This window comes from Cardiocondyla obscurior, linkage group LG12 (assembly GCF_019399895.1).
Source record: "Cardiocondyla obscurior isolate alpha-2009 linkage group LG12, Cobs3.1, whole genome shotgun sequence".
NCBI classification, from domain to species: domain Eukaryota; kingdom Metazoa; phylum Arthropoda; class Insecta; order Hymenoptera; family Formicidae; genus Cardiocondyla; species Cardiocondyla obscurior.
This window is the reverse complement of record NC_091875.1, coordinates 3266078-3291973: the sequence shown is the minus strand read 5'-3', so window position 1 is coordinate 3291973 and position 25896 is coordinate 3266078. Positions and strand designations below refer to the sequence as shown.

At 35.6% G+C, this 25896-nt stretch overlaps 5 protein-coding genes across 6 annotated transcripts; 3 read left to right on the top strand and 2 right to left on the bottom strand.

The window, feature by feature from the left end:
* Positions 1-56: 56 nt before the first annotated feature.
* On the top strand, positions 57-6668 carry Fancd2. Its single transcript, XM_070664426.1, has 15 exons — positions 57-1297; positions 1385-1655; positions 1988-2347; positions 2434-2791; positions 2921-3354; positions 3442-3533; positions 3719-3893; positions 3986-4243; positions 4352-4685; positions 4759-5080; positions 5155-5361; positions 5443-5740; positions 5816-6033; positions 6235-6443; positions 6528-6668. The coding sequence occupies exons 1-15, from the start codon at positions 457-459 to the stop codon at positions 6666-6668; spliced, it is 4518 nt and encodes a 1505-aa protein (XP_070520527.1). The 5' UTR covers positions 57-456.
* On the bottom strand, positions 6433-8592 carry Tango2 (transport and golgi organization 2). The gene is made up of 4 exons (XM_070664444.1): positions 7842-8592; positions 7439-7685; positions 7072-7290; positions 6433-7000 (listed from the first exon to the last, which is right to left on the bottom strand). The coding sequence occupies exons 1-4, from the start codon at positions 7981-7983 to the stop codon at positions 6784-6786; spliced, it is 825 nt and encodes a 274-aa protein (XP_070520545.1). The 5' UTR covers positions 7984-8592; the 3' UTR covers positions 6433-6783.
* A 102-nt stretch (positions 8593-8694) lies between these two features.
* Rt (Protein O-mannosyltransferase rt) lies at positions 8695-12524 on the top strand. The gene is made up of 7 exons (XM_070664436.1): positions 8695-8946; positions 9235-9437; positions 9573-9874; positions 9966-10140; positions 10211-11306; positions 11400-11701; positions 11793-12524. The coding sequence occupies exons 1-7, from the start codon at positions 8848-8850 to the stop codon at positions 11980-11982; spliced, it is 2367 nt and encodes a 788-aa protein (XP_070520537.1). The 5' UTR covers positions 8695-8847; the 3' UTR covers positions 11983-12524.
* Positions 12525-12719: 195 nt separating this feature from the next.
* Positions 12720-15388, bottom strand: LOC139107117 (uncharacterized). The gene is made up of 5 exons (XM_070664437.1): positions 15065-15388; positions 14020-14976; positions 13559-13885; positions 13276-13452; positions 12720-13120 (listed from the first exon to the last, which is right to left on the bottom strand). Exons 2-5 carry the CDS (start codon positions 14944-14946, stop codon positions 12956-12958), a joined length of 1596 nt encoding a protein of 531 aa, XP_070520538.1. The 5' UTR covers positions 14947-14976; positions 15065-15388; the 3' UTR covers positions 12720-12955.
* Positions 15389-15527: 139 nt separating this feature from the next.
* LOC139107112 (Rho-associated, coiled-coil containing protein kinase 2) lies at positions 15528-25692 on the top strand. Of its 2 annotated transcripts, none has more exons than XM_070664427.1 (12): positions 15528-16047; positions 16703-17026; positions 17126-17286; positions 17371-17709; positions 17883-19016; positions 19140-19440; positions 19779-20194; positions 20300-20941; positions 21033-21446; positions 21579-21795; positions 21882-22104; positions 23270-25692. In XM_070664427.1, the coding sequence occupies exons 2-12, from the start codon at positions 16846-16848 to the stop codon at positions 23355-23357; spliced, it is 4116 nt and encodes a 1371-aa protein (XP_070520528.1). In that variant the 5' UTR covers positions 15528-16047; positions 16703-16845; the 3' UTR covers positions 23358-25692. The 2 variants fall into 2 exon arrangements, 1 of the variants encoding a protein (XP_070520528.1); XR_011546467.1 differs by having other exon boundaries at positions 15529-16047; positions 21882-22190.
* The last annotated feature ends 204 nt before the right edge of the window (positions 25693-25896 follow it).

The window sequence follows — 25896 nt, the reverse complement described above, 5'->3', positions numbered from 1 at the left end:
ACGCGGAAACGTGCTCGTCGCGAGTGCGTTTCATGTGTAGGAGTCATGCTGTTTAGTTTTAAATATCCCACGTAGATGAACAAAGCTCAGTGAACTTTTGTATCTAATTGATGAATATTTTCAGATCTTAAAGAATATTCCAATCAGATGTAAGAATTCACTGAGCTATTGTTCGCTGAACGCATCCAGTGACGCGCAGTAGCCAATTAATTGACGCGACAGGCGACGAACCTGTCTAGTCTTGCTATAATATTACGTCTATGGTCCCGCGTAAAATAATACTTTCAATAGTGTCGCAGTGAAACGGATAGAAGTTATTCTGTAGAAAAAGAAGAAGAAGGACAGTGAAATATAACTTATCAAATAAGTATTATCTTTTTATCACATCAAATTTAGCGCATAAAAATATATTAATTAAGAAAGAAAAACAGAGTTTCTTCTATATATATATACATTATGGATAAAAGAAAACTGATTAAAAGTCGTTTGCACAAAGATGTACAATTAGTTAATCAGTCATTAGAGAGAACTAATTCTATTGATTATAAACAAACAACGCAGAAACAGAGCGAAGAAAAATTATCAAATATGAAACCGTCAACATTAAAATCCTTAAACATTTATTCCAGAGAAAATAGTTCTTCTGTTCAAAGGAAAAGAAGCTTTTGTGATTCTGAAAATGATCTGTCAGATCCAGATGAAATGACTAGTGCCCCTAAAGTTTTAAAGACTAACGCGACGATATCGAAACGTCAAAGCCAAGCATTGGCAAATATTTCTTCTACGTCAGATTCACAAGAAAATACACCTTTGTCAAAAAATCCTCTATCCATAACACAAAATAAATCTTCAGATACTGCAAACCCATATATGGAAAAATCAATTACACAAAAGCATAAAACTACAAGTCTTAATTTATTAAAGGAAACTTCCAATAGTAATGTTTCATACAATGAGCTTAGTGCTATGAGAAAGAAACAAACTAAAGCTACACTGGATAAAGATGTATCAAATCATATTACTCAAGATATTAATATCAGTCACAGCTCTTCTAGGAATGTATCTCAAGAATCACTTATGAAAATAATTACTCAATCTCATATTACTCAGAGAAAGAGAGATAAGCCCAAGGATGTTCAATCTATAGATTCAGAGAAGCATGTAGCCAACAATAAAGAATTAAAAAAATTGACAGCTAATCAGAAACATCTTTCAAGAAAGCAAAATTCCCATATGTTTATTAATTTTTTACAGAAATGTGGTATTATATTATCAACTGATAGCACACATACACTTAGTAAGTTTCTTTATTTTAAACATTTTTTTTATTTATTCTCTAATTAAAAATAAATTTGAAAATACATGTTGAAACTTTTGTTTGTAGATATTCCTCCATCTATTGTCAAATCAAAAATGAAAAAATTATTAAATACAAGTCAGTATCAAAAAAAAGATATAATTGACTGTATAGAGGAGTATGTAAAAAATGACGATAATTTTGAAAGAATGTTAAATGATATGGAAATATCTAGTGATCATAATTTTGGTGTTTTGAGCAAAATAACTCTTGCAAGAATTCTGTTAGAAGTTACAGAAATTCAAGCAGATGTATATAATATCTTCATGTCGAAACTTAATGAATCTATTCTTGTAGTGTAAGTAATAAATTATTAGGATAGTACAATAATTGATATTATATTAATTAAAGGGAAAACCTAAATTAGTAGACCAAAAACAAGATAATTTTTTAAGAATTTTTTATGATGAATTTATGATACAACTTCGATCTTTTTTACACTTTTGCAATTGTAATTTTTGTTTAAAACAAAAAACTAAAAAGATTTAGAGAATTTAAACATTTTTGTTCTAAAAAAACTATCGATTTATTAAATAAATAAAGCAAAAAAAGATTTTTTTGACCTTCTAATTAAGGTGTTTCTCCCTCCCTTAACAGTAATATTTTTACGAATGTATTTCATACTTACAGAGACACTTTAGAAGAAGTACCTTGGGCTGTACAATTATTACATCAATTTCGTTTTTTGGATACTATAACTGATATTGATATATTAAATACAAATATACAACAGTTGTTAGAAACATGTCCACAATGGTTTCAGCATGAATTAATTTTATTTTTACCCGACATTTTGTCAGACGCTCAGCATCAGATTATCACTGAAATTCTAACTAAGATATTAGAAGAAAATAGTGAGTTGATGAATGTAATTTTGAGTTGTATTGCGAGTTTTAACCTTAGCAAGGAATATTTGGAAGAATATAAAATTAAAGTATTACAATTGTTAAAAACGAATATAAAAATAGAACTTGTACCAAATGTTATCAGGTAATTTATAATTAATTTTAAATTTATTGTTTTATTTGTGCTCTTATTGCTAGTATTTTATAATAACGATTTTAATTATATTGCAGATTTCTTCTTAATGATCATGTATCTTCCGACATTGTTCAACAAATGTTACTCGTATTACGTAAAATAGAAATGCAACCTCTTGCTGGAGATAAAGCTGAAGACTGTTATAAAAATCAAGTACAGATAGTTAAAACGTTGAAAATGTGTATGCTATTAACTAAAGACGTAATAGATACAGCATTAACAGTAATAAAAGACATTAATAAAAATCCAAAACCATTGGATTTTATTATTTTATTTTTGATATGCTCTGGAACAATAAGACACAAAAATGCAGAAAATTTATTAAAGCAAAATATACGTTGTGGTTTTTACAGAATAAGTTTACTTCATACACTTTATGATGATTACAAAGAGGTTTGTACATATCATGCAAATCCAAAAATTTATGCACTCTAATTTTTTTTTTTTTTAATCTCACGATTTAAAAAAATTAACTATTAAATAAAAATAGAACACTATCTACATACATTCAATTTTCTTCAGGTTGTTCGAGAGCTACAATCGTCAATGTTGCAATTAGCGACAAGACTGTTAAAATCTGAAGAACATGTATATATTATTTTCGCAATAGAATGGTTTCGATTGCAATTTCTTAGTCAAAAAGAAACACCGTTCAAGCAACGTGAAATTATAAAGAATACTATTCTTCTTATGGGTAATAATGATCAAACTATGAAACATGCACTGACTGTACTTTGCAAAATGGCAGAGAATGCAACAGAAAGAGATTGTTTAGTAACACACTGTAATCATTTGAGAATTTTAGTAGAAAAAATAGATTGCTTTAGACTACAAGAAGTAGGAACTTTAAGCGATTTATTACATGGATTGTGTCTAACTGATGACTCTGCTTCAGAATCCTTACGAGAGGACTTATTTATATTGTTACAGAAACAATTATCTACTGCTAAACCTATGTAAGATATAACTTTTAATATAAAATTAATATAAAATTATATTTTTTAATTGTTTTATACTGTTAACGCTGAATTAATAAATTTCAGTACGAAATGTAAAGGTGTCATGGGAGCAGTAATGGCAATAAAACATTTAGCAGGGAAAACTGAAACATGTGATCAAGCTCTGAAATTATTTAGTACGTATTTATTTTACTTAATATTAAATTATATTTTACAGAGATAAAAGATTAAGAAATTTATATGACAAAATTTAATGTTCTTTAATATATTGAACATGACGCATTGGTAGATCACAAACTGTTTCTAAATAAATATACCAAAAATATATTTTTAAAATCGGTAATATAAATTTTTTTTACAGATAAAGTAATGAAAAGCGTTAAAAATTGCTGTAAATCGCAACCTTTATTTTACGATCAACTAGCACAAGTAATTGAACAAACTGAGTTTATCAATATTAATTTTGTCGAAAAAATTAATACTTGTATAGAAGATAATTTTGTTAATACATATATGACAGATAATTTAGAACCCAGGTAATCATATAATTTTATGTATAATAGTAAAATTTAAAAGAATGATAAATCTAAGTAAATAAATTTTTGTACGTATTAAAATTTTTTAACAGGGAAGATTTAGCACCTAAATTTGGATTAAATAAGGTGGAAGATGAACCTCAAAATTGCGTATTAAATTTTGGAGGTAAAAAAGATGGCCCTATTGCATCGATACTATTTCGACTTCTTAAGACATGTTGTATGAAGCTCAGTAACTATGAAGAATTGGAAGCTATAAATGTTCTTTTGGGATGTGGAATGTTAATGCCACAAAACTTTGATATACCAGAATCGTCAACATTAGATCTTATTATATGCGGTATTAATTGGTAACTATTTAACTTTCTTAAATGGTTCTTTTTATGGCGCATGCTTTCTGTATTTATAGTATTTTGTTAATCTTGTTAGGATTATAAATTACAAGAAATATATTACAGGTTGAGAGAAATAATCTCAGGCTTTGTAACACAAACAGATCCTTTAATGCGAAAACAAGTACTAAAACGTTTAGACACTTTAATATATTTACAAAGTGAATTTAATATGTTATTAACGTTATGTGATACCAAGTACCAACCACCACCATGTTACTTCCATTATTTTCCGTTGCCATCTTTTGTAAAAAGTGAAAAAAAAATTAGCAAAAAGGGAAAGAAGTCTAAAAAAGAAAACAAAATAAGTACTTATGTGGTAAATGAAGATGAATCTTGGGAGACAGGTTCCATATTGTGTTCTAAAAATCCAGCATACTTTAGAAAATTTGATGCAAAGGTACATTAAGAATTTTACATAATATATATAAAACATAAATGATTGGAAAATATTACATCGTGATATTATTTAGATAGCCTATCTCTTGGACGTTAAAATAGATTTACAATCTGAATCATCACAATCTAAAAACCAAGTTATATCAATAAAACAAATATGTTTTATTGTAACAGAACTTTTAGCAATATTCGAAAGCAAACCCTCTGAATATTTTGTGAAGGATTTAATACATTTGTTACCAAAAATCTGTTCAAAATTGGATGAAATTGTAATCAGATTAAGAGAAGATGACAATTACAATTTTCGAAAAGGCACGAAACTATTATTGCATCTTCTCACTAATATTTTTAATTGGAAAGGATTTTCGAGCGTAACATACAACACATTGTTACGAGGTATTTTTATTAGCTAATTCTGAGAACGAGAAATAATATTCATATTGTATTCATATATTAGTATATCTTTTTAGAGGGACTACGAACTTTGGCTCGACAAGTCGATGAAAAAAACGCTTTATTGCGGTCTTGTAAGGAACTTGTTGCAGAATCATATAAATATTTTGAATCATTGTCAGATATTTCTACTGAGATAACATTAGCTACTGCTCTCGTCAATATGTGCCAATCATTAATGAAACATTCCGAGACTTACACTCAAGAACATAAGAGTAAGCATGGTAAGTGATATAAAGAAAGTATGTATAAAAAATTTTATAAATTGTACAAATTTCTTATTATTCGTTATCGATTGATTTTAGCGAAATTAGCACATGGATTTCTTTGTTTGGAATGGCCTGAAGATATACACACTAGTTTCCAATATAAATTATCTATAATCCATTTGTTAAATAACTGGATAGATAATGAACCGTCACCGTTAGAAGTAGTAACAAAAATTTTGGAATGGTTGCCAGAAGAAATCTGTACTTCTGAAAAACCTGAAAACTCTTTAACAAGATTACCTTCTATAAAAAGAAAGAATTTTCACTTGTTATACAAAAAATTATTTGACGGTTTAATTAAAGGTATTAACGTATCATTATCAATAGCTGACTCGTAAGTGTTATTATTTACTTATGTAATACACATAAGAATTTTTGTCAAATTTACTAATTAAATTTTGTATTTTAGAGATCCAAAAAGAATCAAAGTATGGCACAATATCGCTTCAAATGTTCAAAAACTTGCACAAATTTGCAAAACTTTGAAAGTAAAAAATATCATACAACAATTTTTACGGTACATGCCACTAGTAATAAAACAATTTTTAATTACTGGTATGCCAATACTTGAACATAATCTGAAGTATCAAACAGACAACGTAACTAATATTTTAAAAATGATGCAAAGTAAGGAATATATTTCATTTATTTAATAATTTTTTTTCTCGATCCTATTATTACATACAGAGTGAATTATAATGAATGAAAATAAATCATTGCCGATCGAACGCTTCGTATATGTATAGAATTACACAGCGTTAACTATAGTTCAGTCGGCAACTGCTTCTATCAATTATGATTCATTCTGTATACTTGGTATGTTTTTAGGTGGTACACGGTACTTACATACAGTATGTTGCGATTGCTGCGAAAAAAAGAATTTACTACTGTCTAAATATGTTCCTGCAGCTAAATCTATAGTAGAAAAGTTACTTTATAGTGTCAAAGGAATGTTAGTCCTTAATGATAGTGCGACAGCATTTTGGATGGGAAATCTCGTTAATAAAAATTTAGATGGTCGAGAGATTCTTTCACAGGTTTTTTATTTAAATTTTGATTTATTTTTATCATTATATTGAAGAAAACAGAAGTTTATTAATAAAACTTATTATTTTTTTTAGACATCATCGGAAGAAACTCCTGTATTCGATATGAACAAAACCTCGGAAGAATTAACAAATGTATCGTCTGAAATTGTGGAGTCTGATTTAGATGAAAATCCAGTAGAAGATACAGACGATGAAAACGATGATGATTTATAATTCTACATTGGTGAGAAAAAGATAATACTCTATAAAAGTTAATTATATTAATATTACTTAACATTATGGAAATAGTTTGTGAGATAATATAAAATGACTTAAAGTCATTTAAACGTTAATACATGTTACATATTAATTTATTTTCAAATTGTTGTCGTTTCCACGTAAAATCAGGCATAAGAGTTTCTTCAACAAACGTTACATTGTTTGCACCATCAATTAATAATATAGAATGTGTCCTTGTGCCATAATCTTTTCCCGAAATAAAAATAGAACTAAGATTTTTATATGCCATCGGACATCTTCTTTGTAATTCGTCATCTGGTAGGCATCTGCAATATGATACATTATACGTATACACATAAGCATTAACTGTTGGTATTAAAATTTAATATAAATTTACTTTTTCTTTGATTTTAAGAAATAAATAAGTTTTTCAATTAAATCTTCTTGCTTAGATGTATCTGCATCTTGTATAATACATTTAAATTCTTCTTTTCCTGTTTCAACTTTTTTATAAGGGTGCTCTAATCCACCATTACCAATACCTATAATATCACTAGTACAAATTTTTTTAGGACCAGTAGATTTTGTACTGCTTAAATAATGCATATCGGTATTGCTGGAACAAAATTTTTTAAATAATTTTCCATTTTGCAATGTTTCCTTGTTAGTCACTACTGACTTTAAATTTTACATTTAACTAGTATTAGAATTTAATAAAAGCACATGAATATTGAAACTTATAATATTAACTATTATCTACTTACTTTAAATTGAAGAGAACCAAACAATAAGGATTATATGGTTTTTCATTAATATTTTCTTTATGCAAATCATTCAAGTATGATTCTATTGAATCATTGGAAGTAATAAAATTACTTATTAAGAATCCACGGCCCTTTTTTGATGCATCTGTTACAACTTCTCCATTAATATTTAAAATAACAGCAGCTTTTCCTTTCAGTGATAAAGCTAACCAGGTTCCACCTTCTCTTCCAGGTTCCATATCTGTACCTAATAATTTCAGATAATATGTAACAGTTACAATTACCTATGTAGCTTTATAAGAATGGAATCTTTGCTTTAAATTTAATAATATATCTAAAGTTATTGAATGTCTAAAAAATTTTAATAGCTACTTCGAATAAGTGATCGATATTTTTATAATACCTCCCAAACATTCAGGATATTGCTCCCAATAGTGAGCGGAGGATGCAGGACGCTTATACACTTCATCTCTATTTGATACAATTATCAATCGATAAGATGTAGCATCAGCACTTGGATTACGATAAACAAATAAGATGCACATAGCTAATCACATTCGTGCAGATACTTGTGCACTTGCTCTTTCCTTTCGATTCATAAATTTGATTCTGTTCTTAATTGAAAGACAACGATGTATTTTATTCGCTAAGAAATGCTGAATAACTCATATCCGATAAAGTATTTATATTGTTATGCTTTCGTTTTGCGGTACTGATAACGCTATCAGATATCTTGTTCATAAATTATGATAATGTTATATATCGCACTACCGTAGATGATTGTGCGGTAACGTATTTGCTTTGTTGTATTGTTAAAAAAAAAAAAGACATTATAAATCCCTCAGTATAGAGAGAAAGATAACCTCTGGAGTGAAGTATTAATGCAACAGATTTAGCTGCGATGAACAAACCTGTGATCTCGCTTATTCTTTTATCCCGCAACTAAACACGTTCTTTTTTTATTAATATTCACTCGAGAGGATATTTTTCTCTCTATGTATAAAAAAAAAATACATTTAGAATTAACGCAGGCAGTTCAGTTTATAAAGGAACGAGCCCGTAGCAGCTCGAAATCGACGGCTTTGATTTGTGTCGAGGATACCACGATGTCCGGCTGTAGTTCTAGAGAGACAGAGCTAGACATGGCATACGTCTGCACTCTTCTAGCAGCCGACGCCGGCCGAGGCTGGCGAGCGCACACGGACACAGCATCCTACTTCGTATGCGTACGTTGCTCGTCTAAAATCTGAGTTCTGTGACCGCTGGCTGCTGACACGACACCGTGACAGTGATCACGCCAACGCATCGGGTGCCGCTTTGCGTTATCCCCGAGCGAAAATCCTCGATGTGAGACACGCGACTCCGGACCAGCTTTCATCTCCCGCTTCGTCTTCCGAGGAGACTCCGCGATGACGATGGAAGTCCGGCGCAGGCGAGCGAAACCGCAAGAAAATAAACATGACGCCGACGCAACAGCGGATCAGCCGAGGACGGTTCAGAGGGACGAGGTGAGCCGCGACGTTTAAACCTGAGATGTTCTTTTTTTTTCTTGGTAGAAGTTTAAGAAAACCTAACTGCAACGTTGTTAATACCGATAATTTTGAAGTCACATTTGATTTGGAAAGTATCTAACTTAATTAAATCATTTGTATAATTTCACGTAAATGTAATAAATTAATTAACGGGAAAAATGTTTTTGAGAAATTAAATTCTCATACGTATATCTTATTATTTTGTTAATCAATCGAATTTTATGACGTTATGCCGATCTCTGTATTTATTTTCATTTATTGCAGGCGAATGGACAGACGGATCTAAACACTTCGATAGAGAGTGATAAAGCAAGTCTATCATATTCCAAGTCTAAGCAGTTTTTATCGAACAATACGGTGCGTGCTCGAATCAATATCAACTTGGAAATCGATTTAATAGCGACAATTTTACTTATCACTGGCATTTGTACTCGTCTCTATCGTCTCGAGGAACCACGCAGTATAGTGTACGTACGCATACATGGGTTTGCAAATGTTGTAATAATTCTCACTTTCTGTAATTTTAGCAGAATAATTGTTTACGATCAATTTCTATCGATATTTATCGGTTTAATACGTCTTTGTTTTTTTTTTCTTTCCAGTTTCGACGAACTACATTATGGCAAGTACGTTGGACTGTACATGAAGCGAACATTCTTCTTCGATTCCCATCCACCTTTAGGAAAGCAATTAGTCTCTGCAGCAGCCTATTTAGCGGGATTTGATGGGCAATTCAAATTCGATAAGATTGGAAGTCTTTACAGCGATGCAGTTCCTTTGTATGCGTTACGTTTAGTGCCGGCAATATGTGGCAGTTTACTGATTCCTACGGGATATTATCTCGTTTTGGAATTGGGCCTAAGACAATGGTCTGCAGCAATCGGCGGACTTTTACTTTTGCTTGGTAATATTTTGAATTAAAAAATACATTACACAGAAAATTATGCAACTAAGCTGACTGTTTTAATTTTTTCTTTTTTAATATTACTTTACAGACAATGCATTACTGACGCAATCGAGATTTATTTTGATGGAAAGTATTCTAATACATTTTTCGTTGCTGGGCTTGTTGTGCATCGTAAAATTTCGGAAAGTTATGGATCAACCGGCGTCTGCATCTTGGTGGATATGGCTGATATTAGGCATTGTAAATTTAACATGTGCACTATGGTATTATTTTTTTTTTTTTTTTATAATTTATTTTTGATTGAACGTAATTAATTAAAACATTTCTTTTCAGCGTGAAGTATGTTGGATTTTATTCTATGGCACTCGCACTCTTCTTGATCTCTCGTGATTATTGGTCTTTGCTCTCAAGAAAAACTTTGTCAAATACGATCTTATGGATTCATCTCTTGCTAAGATTCGTCGTCTTGATTGCCGTTATTGCGATCGTATACTTGAGTATTTTCTATGTTCATTTAGCAACACTTTCAAAAGCAGGACCGCATGATTCAGTGATGACAAGTGCGTTTCAAGCAAGTTTGGAAGGAGGACTTGCCAGTATTACAAAGGGGCAGCCTCTGGAAGTGACACACGGCTCGCAAATAACTCTTAGACATACGTACGGCAGAGCCTGTTGGTTGCACAGTCACAATCAAGTGTACCCGTTGCGGTATCCTGACGGTCGCGGGAGTTCTCATCAGCAACAAGTCACTTGTTATTCATTTAAGGATGTTAACAATTGGTGGATTGTCAAAAAGCCGGACAAGAACGATCTAGTGGTAACGAAACCCAGCGAGCCTATTCGGCACGGTGATGTAATTCAATTAGTTCATGGAATCACGAGCAGGGCGTTGAACTCGCACGATGTTGCGGCGCCAATGACGCCACAAAGTCAAGAAGTGTCATGTTATATTGATTACAACGTGTCTATGCCGGCTCAGAACTTGTGGCGGGTAGAAATAACGAATAAAGATAATTCCGGCGACGCGTGGCATGCAATTCAAAGCCAAGTACGATTGATACACGTGCATGCGAACGGTGCCGAGTTTGCGTTAAAGTTTAGCGGCAGACAATTGCCTGATTGGGGTTTCAATCAGCATGAAGTCGTGGCAGATCGACTAATGGACCAAACTAATTCTATATGGAATGTCGAGGAGCATCGGTATACTAAAAGTGACGATCAGAAACAACGGGAAAGGGAGCTGATTAGCGCGGAAATGATACCGTTACAGGCGACTACTTTGAGCTTCTGGGAGAAATTCGCAGAACTGCAAGTAAAAATGTTATTTGGCGGCCAAGAGGGTCAAAATAGTCACATGTATTCAAGCGGACCTCTGGAGTGGCCACTGATGTCCCGCGGGATTGCATATTGGGTGTCTGTCGACAGCAACGTGAGTTGGAATATTTTTTTATCTTAATTCAATTCAATTTTTTTTTTTTTTTTACTTTTGCTGGGTTTTATAAAATAAAATCTATTGTTTTAGGCACAAGTACACCTTTTAGGGAACATCGTAATTTGGTACTCTGGTACCATTTCTGTAATCATATATGTAACGTTATTAATATTTTATTTAATGAGAAGAAGAAGACAATGTTTCGACATTCCAGAGAAAGAGTGGGAAAAGTTTATTAATAACGCTTACGTACTGTTAGCTGGATATTTTCTTCATTTTTTACCTTTTTTATTTATTGAACGAACTTTGTTCTTGCATCATTACTTACCAGCTTTCATTTTCAAAGTTTTATTAACAGCAGCCACAATTGACCATCTATATTATTTAATTGGGTATGTTATGATTTTCATTAAGAATAAAATAAACTTAAATGCAATTTTTTTTATATATAAAATAATTACGAGTTTATATTTTTCATTTTAGCACTCATCGTCCAGCGTGGGGTATTTCATTGTATACCGTAACATGCGGTATCATCGTATGGATATTTTTTATTATTTACGTGTTTAAGAAATTTATTGTATTTAGTTATGGAACATCAGCTCTTACTGCCAAGGATGTGATAAAATTAAGATGGAAAGATACCTGGGATTTTATTGTACATAAAACGTGAAAAATAGCCAAGTTTTAAACATTATAAAATCTGCTACATGACATATTTTTAATTAGAACATTATGTATTGAAACACATGATGTTTACAAAACAAATATTATTAGTATATTTTTATGACAAGATTTATCAAATGTTATTATATAATACGCATATACGCATGTGAAAAAGTATTTTGTTACAGTGGAACAAAAACGTACCACGATCATGGAATAATGGTATAACGCGGGCGCGGTGAAGTATTTAATTATATTATAAAATGTTAAATATACAAATTTTTTAATAGACTGATTCCATTTTATAAAATGTTTTGTTATTATTGAACAGAATATGATATTATAGATATCACAATTTGTTAAAAAAAAAAAAAAAAAATTAAATATATTACATATTTTTTCTAATTATTAATTTAAAATATTTTAAATTTATAACAAATATAATTATAGCGTAGAATTGTAAGTGTAAAATTTTAAGTTATAAAGTTTTTCTTACTTCTTACAACATTGTATTTTTATATTGTTTACAAGAAAAATCGGAATATGAGAAAAATTTGTATGTAAGATAACATAATAAAAATATTTTAAATAGCGAAACTAAAATTTATCTTTTTGTAAAAGTATACACGTAATACAAAAAAAAAAAAATTTGTACATAACACATAAACTATATTTTTACAACTAGAATCAATGAGTATATTAATGCAATTATGCTGTTTTAAAATTTAGAATGAAAGACATCGATAAGCTTCTAAAAAAATCTATATTTTGTTTTATTACTATTATAAACTTAAGGGGAAGCTAAACTTTCATATTTTACCACTTATTCGTATTTCAAATCAATCTTCGGATTGGTTTTATGGAATTAAAAATCCTTTTCGAGGATTAGAAAACGTACACAAATTTATCTATCTAGCGTATTTTTAGCTTCCCCTTAAAACGTGTACATAATTTTTTTATCTGTTTTCTAATTCGTTGCGTTAATGATATGTGAAAACTATAGATCGAATAAGACCGTCGCGAATTGTATGTGCATCATTACCCACACCAAACGAGAAGAACACATTATCACAGGACATGTTTTGGGAGCAAACCCCTACTGGATACCATCCAGCCTTATTGAATACCACGCCAACGCGATAAATCTGTTAAAAAAATATCTTCATGACATGACATATAATTATATGTATAAAAAATTAAGGTAACGATTATTTGACAAAAAGAAATTTTTTTGTTTTATATAAAGTTTACTTAATGTTTAACTAAGTTTATGCAGTAAAAAAAGAAATAAATAACAAACCTCATGCCTCTGAATATAAACCGGTCGGTTGAAAGTAATTTCCACGAGAGCACCAAAATTCGCTTTGGTAGTAAAATGGGTATATGTCAATCGGGTATCGTCGCAATCGAGGAGATGAGCGTATAAAATTTCAGTATAAGATGTATCAGCGTCTATAGCGCGAGTGAAATTACTCGTCTACAAATAAAACAAAGAGATATACGCAATGGATATATGTGCACAGTTATAGATGAGTATAATTAATATATTAATATAATTATATAATGTTTAATTTCTAACTTACCGCTGCAATTTGCGTAGGAACCTGTACACCCACCACACATATATTTTTATCCACGCTGAACGTGACGGAACAATCCAACACATTAGTATTCAGACAATCGGTTTGCTGAACCACCTGTCTGAGACAATAATACTTTGGTCCCTCGCGTACGACTACCGAAGAGGTGTTGGGTAAATTTCCAGAATCTTTGTTTATACTTGCATCCACCAGTATCGGCGATGTGTTTCTCATAGCACTACTACTAGATTCCCCGTCATTCATAAAGCCAGAACGTAAGGGAATATTTAAACTACCGTACGGAGTAAATATGTGTCTCGAAGTCATCACCTAAAAAAGGTAATGTACTATAATGTAAAATTTAAAGAATATTAACTAATGAAAATACAAAAACTATATAAATGTAATAAATGTAAATAAGACTGTGTAAGAATAGCAATATATATGTGTATATAAAATCTTACAGGAAGTCCCAGACTCGTGGAGTGTCCCATACTTGCAGAATGCCCCATACTTGTAGAATGAATCTTGATTGGTTTTGCTCTGCTGTTCGAATTAGTACAAAAGCCTTCAGGCATGGGAGTTTTATTGCCAGTACACAGTATGTTCATTAATATAGCAAAAGCCTCGTCTTTTGTGAGCAATGGAGACATGCCGGGTCCTTCCGCGAATTCTTGTGGCGTCAAGCTTAGAAATCTTATTTTTAAAAAGGCATTTCCAATGACGGATTTTAGAGACTTTCCATTGGCCGGATCAAGAGTCTTTCTGGCACATTCTGATTTCGCCCACCGTTCCAGAGCAGTAAATAGTTCTATCTCGGAATTGATCTGTAAATCATCCTGCTCCAAGACCTTCAGAAGTGTTCCCAGTTCTACATCCTCCCAGCTAGATTCTTTCAGCACTTCATCCGTCTTAGTGCGTATGATTTGCAGGCATTTCTCCATTAATACAGGCTCCTCGAAAAGTTTAGCAAACTCATATGCCCTACATGCTTTCTTTGGTGAAAGGTCACACCACAAATACTTTGTGCACTCTTCCACCAAGGATGGCAGCATGTATTTCTTGGCGCAATAGCATAGTTCGCACGCCAGTTCGAAGGAGCCAAGCTCAACTTTATCTGTGTATATGTATTCCAGCAAGGCCTTGAACGCTTCCGGCTGAACGTCTCTTATCGGTATCGGATCGTTCTTTTCTGCCATGCCGCCGAAAAACATAGCTTCGAAGACCGGACTGGACATGGCCAGGAACAGCTTGTGCCCTTTGAGTATCTGCTGCTGGGGTTCCTGGCCGACGATAAAATTGCAGTCGGACCATAGTCCGGTCTCCAGCAGATGCTGTCCGCGCTCCGACAGCTTCTGCTTGCTGGTCTGCCAGTCGCAGGGTAGGCTCATCTTCGCGGCGGCCGTTACATGTACTCCAACCTGCAACGTAGAGACTAAGAGTTAAGCGGGGAACCGCCGAGGAATCACGTGCCAGGAAGCGGCCCGCTCGATGACGTTACATGCTCACCTATTTCTGTAGAACCCGCGTTAGCGCTATAAATACAACGCGCAACAATCAACAGGGGCGACGGGGAGAAGAGTAAAAGGCTGTTGCGGCCGGAGCGGAGGGTGCACGCGGGGGAGACGTGCCAGCCGGTTACCCACCCGATGGACGTCCTCGACACCGACCGAGCGCGCGTCCTCTCGTCTTTCCCGTCGCTCGCCGTCAGTTCCCAAGTGCTCGCGCGCGTCGTGGAAGTAGAGCCCGTAACGCTACGCCATCTTAGAAGACCGAGAGAGCTCCCACTAGCCGCGAATCGCGTTGCCACCACCACCCGGTGGTGACCACCGTGCCGCCACCTTTTCGAAGCTCGACTGCCAGTCTCCCCCCCCTGAGCCCCCCGCTTTCCTTAGTCGGTCGAGACGCTTTTCGAGGCGATTGACGCTTCTTGCCCCGTGCCGTCGCTGTTCCGTTCCTGACGATTCTCCGCGACGCGGCGACCGCGACGTTACTCGCGCACCCTTTCCCCCTCCGCCGTCCTCTCCACGGCGCCCAGCGGGTAACGGGTAACGCGCAAAGCTTCCTCCGGCTGATTTTCAGACCGAAAACGTTCACCGCGGCGATCGATAGTCTCGCGACGGCCGGAGAAAGGGTCGCGGAAGTGCCGTCGCGAAAACGTGGTGTTGCCCGGCCGTTTCTCGCGTCGCGACGTCGCCGTGAGGAGGCGTCCACGGCGCTGCATCGCCCGGAGGAGTCCACCGCTGACACGAAAAGAGGAAACAGACGGAGCGTGGTAGGAAGGCGGGGCGGAGAGAAGGACGAGGAACGCGAGGTAGATTCTTTATCGGTAGCTGAGGACGACCGTTGTGAACTGGCCGAATGGCGCACGCACGGCTCAGCTGGACGCGTACACCCACCGTGCGCCGCGCAAAGTAATGCGCCTGCCGCCCCGGGGACTCCTGCGCTTCGGATGACAGCGGCGCCCGTTCGACGACGGGACGTGGGCTGAGGTACGTTGGCACCGGTACCGGGCGCCTCGACGGCCCTACGAGGTGGACGCGAAGGGCGCCGAGCGTCCTAAGAGTCGAAGCGGGCGAGGCCCGTGCGCGCGCGCGCGTTTTGACACTCGCTCGCTGAAACCGTCACCGTTGACGTAACCTCTCCGAGCGCGCTGAAGCCTCCTCGGCTTCGGCCCCGAGGATCACCCCCGGCATGACGCAGGGATGCCCGCCGCTCTTTGTCGTTCTCGCTAGTTACGCGCGCGCCAGGCTGAGTCACTGCCCGTTTCAACGGGCACATACTTTTCCGCGTCTCGCCGCCGGGCCCCCGCGAGGCCACGTTCACGCAAACGTCCGCGCGAGTTCCACGAATATCTGCGCGGTTACGGGCCAGCGTGATTCCCGGCTGTTTGCTTTACCTTGGCGCTGTAACGCTGTGTTCTCCTCACGTACATATATACATGTATATATATTTTGCATTACATAAGAACCGAAAATATTGCCAGCCCGTATAAACGCGCGCTGTCCCCCGCTTTTGTATCTCCCGCGATGTTTATAAGATGTTCCTCTCGTCACTGTTAAAGAATAAGGAGAGCGACTCGCCTACGGTTTTTCGTAATTTCATTAGAGATCTTTCTGACGTTTGTACATATTTTTGTTTTTCTAGAAAGCATGGAGTGTCCATCGGGCGTCGTAGTTACATCTCGCCCGAGTCGATGCTGCATTTAGCCAGTTACGCTTTGATAATCTTTGATGCAACAGTACCAGTACATTTTTGAGGCACAGTAGTCCAAGCTCCTGTAAGGAGAGATGGATGCGGTGTGCGACGAGGACAGGCGGAGACGCCTGCGAGCTCTGGAGGAGCGCATAAAGGATCCCAGAAGTGTCACGAATATCGACTGCTTGCTGGACACGGTGCAGGCTCTGGTAACAGATTGCGACCACGCAAGTGTGAAGCGCATGAAAAATATAGAAGCCTACATGAACAGATGTACGTATCTTCTTACATGTGTGGGCTTATTGGAAAATATATTTGTCAATTAGAAGCTTCGACAATTGTGCTACATTATATTTATTTGTATCTTTGTAGATGACTCCGTAGCCCAGGAAATCTATAAAATGCGAATGCGCACAGACGACTTTACTTTGATAAAAGTAATCGGTCGTGGCGCGTTTGGAGAGGTGCAGCTAGTTAGACACAAATCCACGCAAAAAGTTTACGCCATGAAATTACTTAGTAAATTTGAAATGGTGAGGAGCTCGCTCGTTTTCATTTCCATTCATTTATCGTGTGTAAATATTTCCGTTTATCCAGTTTTTACCTTATCTGCTTAGATTAAGAGGTCGGACTCCGCATTCTTTTGGGAAGAGAGAGATATAATGGCTCATGCAAACTCACCGTGGATAGTTCAGCTCCATTTTGCGTTTCAAGATCAGAAGTACCTCTATATGGTGATGGATTACATGCCGGGTGGAGATCTGGTAAACCTGATGTCAAATTACGAGGTACCGGAGAAATGGGCAAAATTTTACTGCGCCGAAGTAGTCCTCGCATTGGACGCGATACATAATATGGGCTTTGTTCATCGAGATGTGAAACCGGACAACATGTTGCTTGACAGGCATGGTCACTTGAAACTCGCTGATTTTGGCACGTGTATGAGGATGGATGCTGTGAGTTTTCTATTTTACAGCTTATTTTAAACGTCACGCGAGAAAAAGCGATAAGATTTTAATAAGAAACTTTTTACAATTAAAAGATTTTAAGTTTAAAAAACAATTTTTTTTAAATATGTTTTTTTCTTCTAATTAATTTTTTTTTAACTATTTGATCGTTTATCTTATAGGATGGTTTAGTACGGTCAGATACCGCGGTTGGTACACCCGACTACATATCTCCAGAGGTTCTGCAGTCGCAAGGTGGAGAAGGAGTTTATGGCCGCGAATGCGACTGGTGGTCCGTAGGTGTTTTTCTATATGAGATGTTATTTGGAGATACGCCATTTTTTGCCGATTCTTTGGTTGGCACGTATTCGAAGATCATGGACCACAGGAACTCGCTATACTTTCCTCAAAACGTTGAGATATCTCATTCGGCAAAAAATTTGATATGCGGTTTTCTCACCGATAGAACGAAACGCCTGGGTCGCAATGGCGTTGACGAAATTAAAAGCCATCTGTTTTTCAAGAACGATCAGTGGACTTTTGACAATTTGCGAGAATGTGTACCGCCGGTAGTACCGGAACTTTCCGGAGACGATGATACCAGCAATTTCGATGATGTTGACAAAGAAGACGGACCAGAGGAGAGTTTTCCAGTACCTAAAGCTTTTTCTGGCAATCACCTGCCATTTATCGGGTTTACTTACTCAGGTGATTACCAATTAATGGTTTCTTGTGGTAAAGAATCTGTGGACGGCTTAGAGAATCACGTCAACAATGGTACTACTGACGATGTGAAGATCTCGCAGTTGGAAAATTTGCTCGAACGCGAGAGGCGGCAAGTAGAAACAATGGAGTCGAGGCAGAAAGCATTAAACGCGCAATTAGAGGCGATGGCATGTCGAGAGGTCGAGCTACGCGAAGAAGTTGGCAGAGCAGATAAGGAGCTGACATTACTTAGACATAATTATAAAGAGGCGCAACGCAGAGTGGAACACGAAACTGAGACTCGTCGTAAGGCGGAATCATTGCTTGTAGAAGTAAAGAAAAAATTTGATGAAGAGCAGACGAGGCGAGTGCGAGATGCCAGCAATTCGCAGCAAACGTCCGAACGGGTAACGTCGCTGGAGAAACAAATCAAAGAGATGCAATGCAAATTGGAGAGAGAAACGGAAACGGTTACGAGAATGCGCAAGCAAGCGACGGAGATCACTGTGGCGCGTCAAACCGCCGAGCAAATGGCAAATGAATTACAAGTTGCCAGAGCTCAATTGCAAGCACAGCGAGATAATTTGCAACAAGAAGTTGCAACTCTTCAGGTAAAATATAGTTTCTGCTTATTTTTTATTATTTATAAATAAAAATAATACATAAAATTTTAAATAAGAAATATATTTTAAAGATACATTTTTTTTACGCGAAATGCTTATTTTATTGTTTAGGGTCAACTTTCTAAAGAACGTAGTTCAAGATCTCAGGCGTCGTTACTGACGGCTGAATTGGAGACTCGTCTCTCTACTTTGCATCTGGAATTAGAACGTAGTCAAGAAAAAGAAGAAAAGGCGACTCTGGACAATAGACAACTGACCGAAAGAGTTTCCGCGTTGGAAAAAGAAGCTGCCAGCTTAACTTTAGAACTGAAAGCCGCACAAGCCAGGTATAATCAAGAAGTTGTAGCGCACCAAGAAACGGAGCGTTCACGCATTCTTTCCAAAGAAGAGGCCAATTTGGAAGTTGTTAAAGGTATTTGTTTGAAATTTTGCATAGTAATAAAGAGGCATTGTATTTTTGATGAAGTAAGTTTTATTTTATTCATGCAATGCAGGGCAAAAGAATGGAATTTTCGAAGGTAATTTACGTGAATCGCGAATTTACGCTTTTATCCTGCAGTATATTTAAATTATGTAATTTTATATGAATATATACTAACTTTTCCTTATATTAATTATTTATTCCTTTTTCTATTACTGCTGCTATTTTTATAATGACAGATTTACGTATGTATTTATTTTAATTTATATCTACGAATTTCAGAAAGTTTATTTCCACTATTATTTATATTTTGTTGATTTGTTAAATAGCTCTACAAGCAAAACTGAACGAGGAAAAAAGTGGAAGACAACGTGCGGAATTACTTGCGCAAGAAAAAGAACGTCAGACGTCAATGCTATCTGTCGATTACAGACAGATACAACAACGATTGCAAAAATTAGAGGGTGAGCACAGGCAAGAGATGGAGAAAGTCAAGGTATTGCAGGGCCAAGTTGAGCAGGAGCAACAGAAAAGGAATGTTCTACAAACTGAGCTAGGTCAACAAACGTCTGAAACCGGCAGGCTTCGTGCTCGCGAGCAACAGTTGGTCGGCGAAGTTGCTCAGTTGAGAGAAGCCAAACGGCAAATAGAAGAGGAGTTGCATCACTTGAAAACGCAAAGAAACATTGATCAGCTCCAAACGAAAGAATTGCAAGAACAATTGGAAGCTGAAGCTTATTTCTCGGTAAATAATTAAAATATGAATTATTATTCATATAATTTTTGATATAATTTCAATTATTAGTTTGAATTTTTAGAGAGTTAGTTTTTATCTTTTTTTTTTTTTCAGACTCTGTACAAAACACAAACGCAAGAGCTGCGCGAAGAGTTGGATGAGAAAATGAGATTGCAGCAGGAATTGGAAGAAGAACGTAGTTCTCTTGTTCATCAGCTCCAGTTGTCCTTGGCACGCGGTGATAGCGAGGCTCTAGCTAGATCCATAGCTGAGGAAACTGTAGCTGATTTGGAAAAAGAAAGGACTATGAAAGAGCTCGAATATAAAGACGGAGTAAGCAAGCATCATCAGGAACTCAGCGCAAAAGAACAAATTATAAACAGACTTAAAGAGAATGAAAGTGAGATCAAGAAATCGGTTGATCAGGCTCTAAAAGAGAAAGAAGATTTGAATAAACGGTATAAGGAAGTGCAAGATCAACTTAGTAAATCACAGTCCAACGTAGAGGAAATGGAGAAGCTGAGTAGCAAGTTAAAAACCGAGCAACTATTAAAGCAGCAAGCGGTTAATAAATTAGCTGAAATCATGAATCGAAAGGATCTTTCATCGAGCGGGAAAAATAAGAATAAAGCCTCCGCTGCAGATTTAAGGAAGAAGGAAAAAGATTGTAGACGCCTACAACAAGAACTCACTCAAGAGAGGGAGAAGTACTCTCAGTTGTCAGCTAAATGGCAGAAAGATTTGCAAGATATGCAAGTAAGTGGTATATTATTGTTTGCGTCAAAATTAAATAAAGATATATAGAATTTTTTAAGTGAGTAAAAAAATAATTTTTTTTTTTTTTTAGGCGCAACTCGTGGAAGAAAATCAAGCGAAGCTAAGACTGCAGATGGAACTTGACTCAAAAGACTCTGAAATAGAAACGTTGCAGATGAAAATTGCATCATTGAACTCAGAAACTGCAAGTGTCTCGTCTATTGAAAACGACGATGGTGAGGACTCGGTCTTGTCGGAACACGGTACGATGAGATTGGAGGGTTGGTTAAATGTGCCAAATAAACAGAATATTAAGCGGCACGGTTGGAAGAAGCAATACGTCGTTGTTTCTTCCAAAAAAATAATTTTTTACAACAGTGAGAACGATAAAATGAACGCCGATCCAGTTTTGATATTGGACTTGAATAAAGTTTTCCACGTTAGATCTGTTACTCAAGGTGATGTTATCCGAGCTAATGCCAAAGATATACCCAGAATATTTCAGGTATCTACATTTGTATTTCTTTCTTCTTTAAATTAGCAGAAATTTGAATACTTACAATTTATTTTTGAAAATAATTTAATATTTAATAGAGCCATTAATTCTACATTATTTAATAATTAATATCGTGTGCAGTTACTCTATGCTGGTGAAGGTGAAGCAAGGCGGCCCGGTGACGAAGGAAATACATTGCCGGGTGTGGATTTACCGCAGCTCACGGACAAGCCTGGAACTCAGTCGCTGAAAGGTCATGAATTTGTGTCAATATCTTATCACATGCCGACGACCTGCGAAGTTTGCTCGAAACAACTTTGGCACATGTTCCGGCCTTCACCGGCCCTAGAATGCCGAAGTACGTATTGTGCCTGTCGTAATTGTCATTTATAAATACATTGCTTTCGCGCTTTTGTGTGTAACGTAAAACATCGTTATGCATAGGGTGTCGCATTAAAGTTCATAAGGAACATTTGGATAAGAAAGAAGATGCCATAGCCCCGTGCAAATTGCACTACGATCCGAACAGTGCCCGCGAGCTACTCCTGCTCGCAGCGAATCCTGAGGACCAGAAGTACTGGGTCTCGCGGCTGTCCAGACGCGTCCAGAAATGCGGCTACAAAGCGAATTCGCACGTGGACGGCACGGGACAGCGTATTTCGCCAAGGTAGCGTAGCCGTGATGCTGCTCGACGTGAGCGGGGACTAAGTAGCTCTCTTATTTTGTGGCGTCGCATGATGTGGGTGTAGAGAGGTTAGACTCCTTTAATTTTTCTTTCAACTTTTATTTACATTTCTGACACTTTCCGCTTTCAATGATTGTGCAAAACTCGTTATATGCAAAACTGAAATATTAAAGTTACGGATGCAAGCACTGTTGCATCGTTATGTGATTATATTTGCCGTACAAAAATTAGAATTTTTTGACTAGAATAAAAAAAATTAATTGTTACTTTATAAAGTAATATTAATATTTTTTGTTATTAGTTATTGTATTTGTAGTTCGGATTTTCAAGATCATTTAAAGTAATGTCGTAAGATATTAATATAACTATGATTGATTTACATTTAAGTGGAGATCAACCTCCACTTAAAAAAAAATGTACAGTGATTGTTGTGTATTGTGAAATATTGTCACACGTTGCTACGTATTTCTAATGTATTGCACGTATTGTTAGTAATGCCTGTTTTATTGTTGTACAGCAATATATTTACAGAAAAATGTGCAATGATTCCCACCAGTGGTTGACCTCTCGATAAAAACGGACTGTGAATAGAATTTATTTTTCTTTAGTAATAAATTAAACATGATAAACTTGTTTTAAATTTAATCCAGTTTATTAGAAAACGTTCTGTGTTATAACTTATGTTATTGTGCATTGAATATAATGAAAAGTATTTTCCAGATTAGCGAATAATATACGTACGAAGACGTAAAATTCATCAGTTGGAAAGAAAGATAATTATTCCTATTATTCTTTGATTTTGTATATACATATTAGTATAATGCATGCCATTGATTTTTTATGTGTAATCATTAAAAATGATGGTGCGACGATATAAATTTGAAAAAAGGTGTTAAAAAAATGAAGTGTGAACTGTTTGAGACTAGCATGCACATCCACATTTAAATGTTTTACTGCACAAAATGTCGAAAAATTAGCTTTCTACATTTATCATGAAATAGATTAGCTTACACCTTTCAATCTGCATATCATTTAGTTATCTTACGCTTTCAATGCTTTTACGGCTTTAACTTTGCAAGAAATTTTTATTTGTGTCTTTTAATTCAGCTGTACTTGAACAACAATTACATAAAACAATTTTTTTTAGGGAATCCACAAGATCGACTTTAAAGCCATACTTATCGGTGCAACAACGATCAGCAACTTTGCCAGCAAACGCCAGTATGGGAAAATGATCCTGATTGATATTGGCGATTCTAAAAAGACTCCGCTCACAATCTGACGTCCCGCTAACGATACCTGCAAGGACGTCGGGCCATCGTAACAAACTACCACGTCGTCGCGTCTGGCGTATACGTAGATTGTCAGTAATTTCCTAGATCGAGGGTAATCTAAGTAACGACCGCAATCGTAACGTTACTGTTTGCAGCTAAGAATAAGTAAATTCAAGTTTGAGAACTGTTGGAGAAAACAGGGTTATTTATACACCGGGTGATAGATGAATATGATGGGATCGCTATGTGACCATCTCTACGCGTTATTGTCATTTAAGAACGATAACGCAAAATCACGCAGATATGGTTCTTCAGAATTGCCAGATTGTTTTATCGCGAGCGACGATAAAGTAATGTAATAGTTTTTGTACTTTTTGTACTTTGTTCTCGATATTCACGATAGACTGCGGAATGTTCCTTCGTAGGATCCAATTTCTGCGGTAATTTCCTAATTGGACTCAACTGTACGCACATTTTTTACTGCCTTTAATAACGACTAACGGCGGGTCTCGATGGAAACTTTTAGCTTAAGGCATTTTTTTCGATGCTTTAAATCGGAATTTCGAAAACTTATAGCAAAGGATATAGTATTTTGAAATTGTTTTATGTGTACATACATGTTCTCCGAAAATGTTCTTCATGAATGTGTGTATTTAGTAAGTATACACGCGGAGCTCTTGCTTTTAACGTAACTTGCGTTTTAGGGCAATGTTAGTTAACATTTTGATATTCAAGATGTTTTCGGGCAAAAATTATGTTTTTTTTGAGGGAGGTGTAAATAAACTGAACACGCGTTTAAGCATCAATGTGGGGTTTTTTAATTTTTTTTTTTTTTTTTCTTTTTTTTTAATCGAAATTTAGCATTTAACTCGGTTTTGCGGACACTGTAAGGAAGACACAATATTACAAGATTGACACGCATGTGGCGCGCATAAAAAGTATGCGAATACACAGCGGTAAATGCCAGCTTGTATAGTAGAGATAATGATTACGATTGTAAGAATTTTTATTACGACGATATAAAAACTATTGACGTCCGCTATATCGACAGAAAGAAATAAATGAAAAATGAGCGAGAGAGAGAGAGAAAGAGAGAAAGCGTGCAAAAAGGAAAGAGAGAGAGAGAGAAAGAAACACTGAAATAATGAATTAAGAAAATCATGCATAATTAAGAAGTTAGTTTCGTCGTGGTGCCATACAGTTTGGCCATTCTTGGCATCAAAAAGAGAGATGAGAAAGACAGCAAGAAAAATTAAAAACATCTTTTACAACCGTCTTAGATTTTTAATATTATCTGTGTTCTTTTCAAAGAATATCCACAGAACGTTATAGCATGTCAAGGATCGTCAGAATGAAAAGAACATACATCGATGTCAGTTAGCTAACTGTAGGTGACTACATACTCACTCTCCACAAATTAGAACTGTAAATATTACAATTGAATGATTCTTTTGTTTTTCTAGAAATTAAATCTAAGAAGATGTTCGTCTATATTTCTGAAAGGTTTTTTTCTAAAAAAAAAAATTGGTTTTCGTTTTTCAAGATCAATGTTTTAGTAATTAGTTAATTTTAATTTATGGATGATCTAGAAAAGAACACAGAATCAATGATCTGATTTGAGTTAAGCGATAGTGGAAATAAAAAACAATAGATGTACATTAATCAAATATTCATTACAGCGAACTTCGGTTAATATTCAATTTTAGTTATAATCCAGACAGAGAGAAGAGTTTGCTTATGTTCATTTATTAAAATATAATTAAACTGTGTTTCTCCATGAATTATGACTAAAATTTAAAAAAAAAATGAAGAATTGCGGAAGTTAATTAACGAAAACGCAGTCGGCGTTATGGCTCTAAGAATTCAGCGAGACGTTTCTCTAATGGTGCTCCTTTCAATTTCATTCATCCTTTTGGTTTAACGACGCAAAGAATGAGCGAAGAACTGTCGAAAGTTTCTTATTGCGGTAATAATTGAAAATTCAAAAATACAAGGGAGAGAAAAAGAAAGGTGCATATTGAAACCGAAAGAAAATACCATCCGATATACTGCCCTGTGCCTTCTTCATTATTTCGGTCCTCCATGAGGATGGATATAGAAGAAAACTGTCAATGAGAAAAAGAAAAAGATGAATGAGGATGAAATAAAAGTGCGAATATGTGTGTATGTGTAGTACGCGTGTGTGTGAAAGAAAGAGGAGAGGAAGAACTTGTTACAGCATATTTTATTATTGTTTAGTTATTTACAATCTGTATATTATTAATTAATATTACGATTAAAAGTATTTTGTAGATAATATGTGGCTCTATTCAGTGATACGTTTACAACCATCGACCGCATAACTTTGGAACTCTATTTTTTTTGTGAGAAACATGCTTTTAAACTTTTAAAGAATTTAATTATACTGCAAAGTAATTATACTACGATGGTCTTAACAGCTGCTTTTCTTCTGGATTCAACACGAGCGAACGAAGCTCATTTTGTAAAAATAATTAAAAGT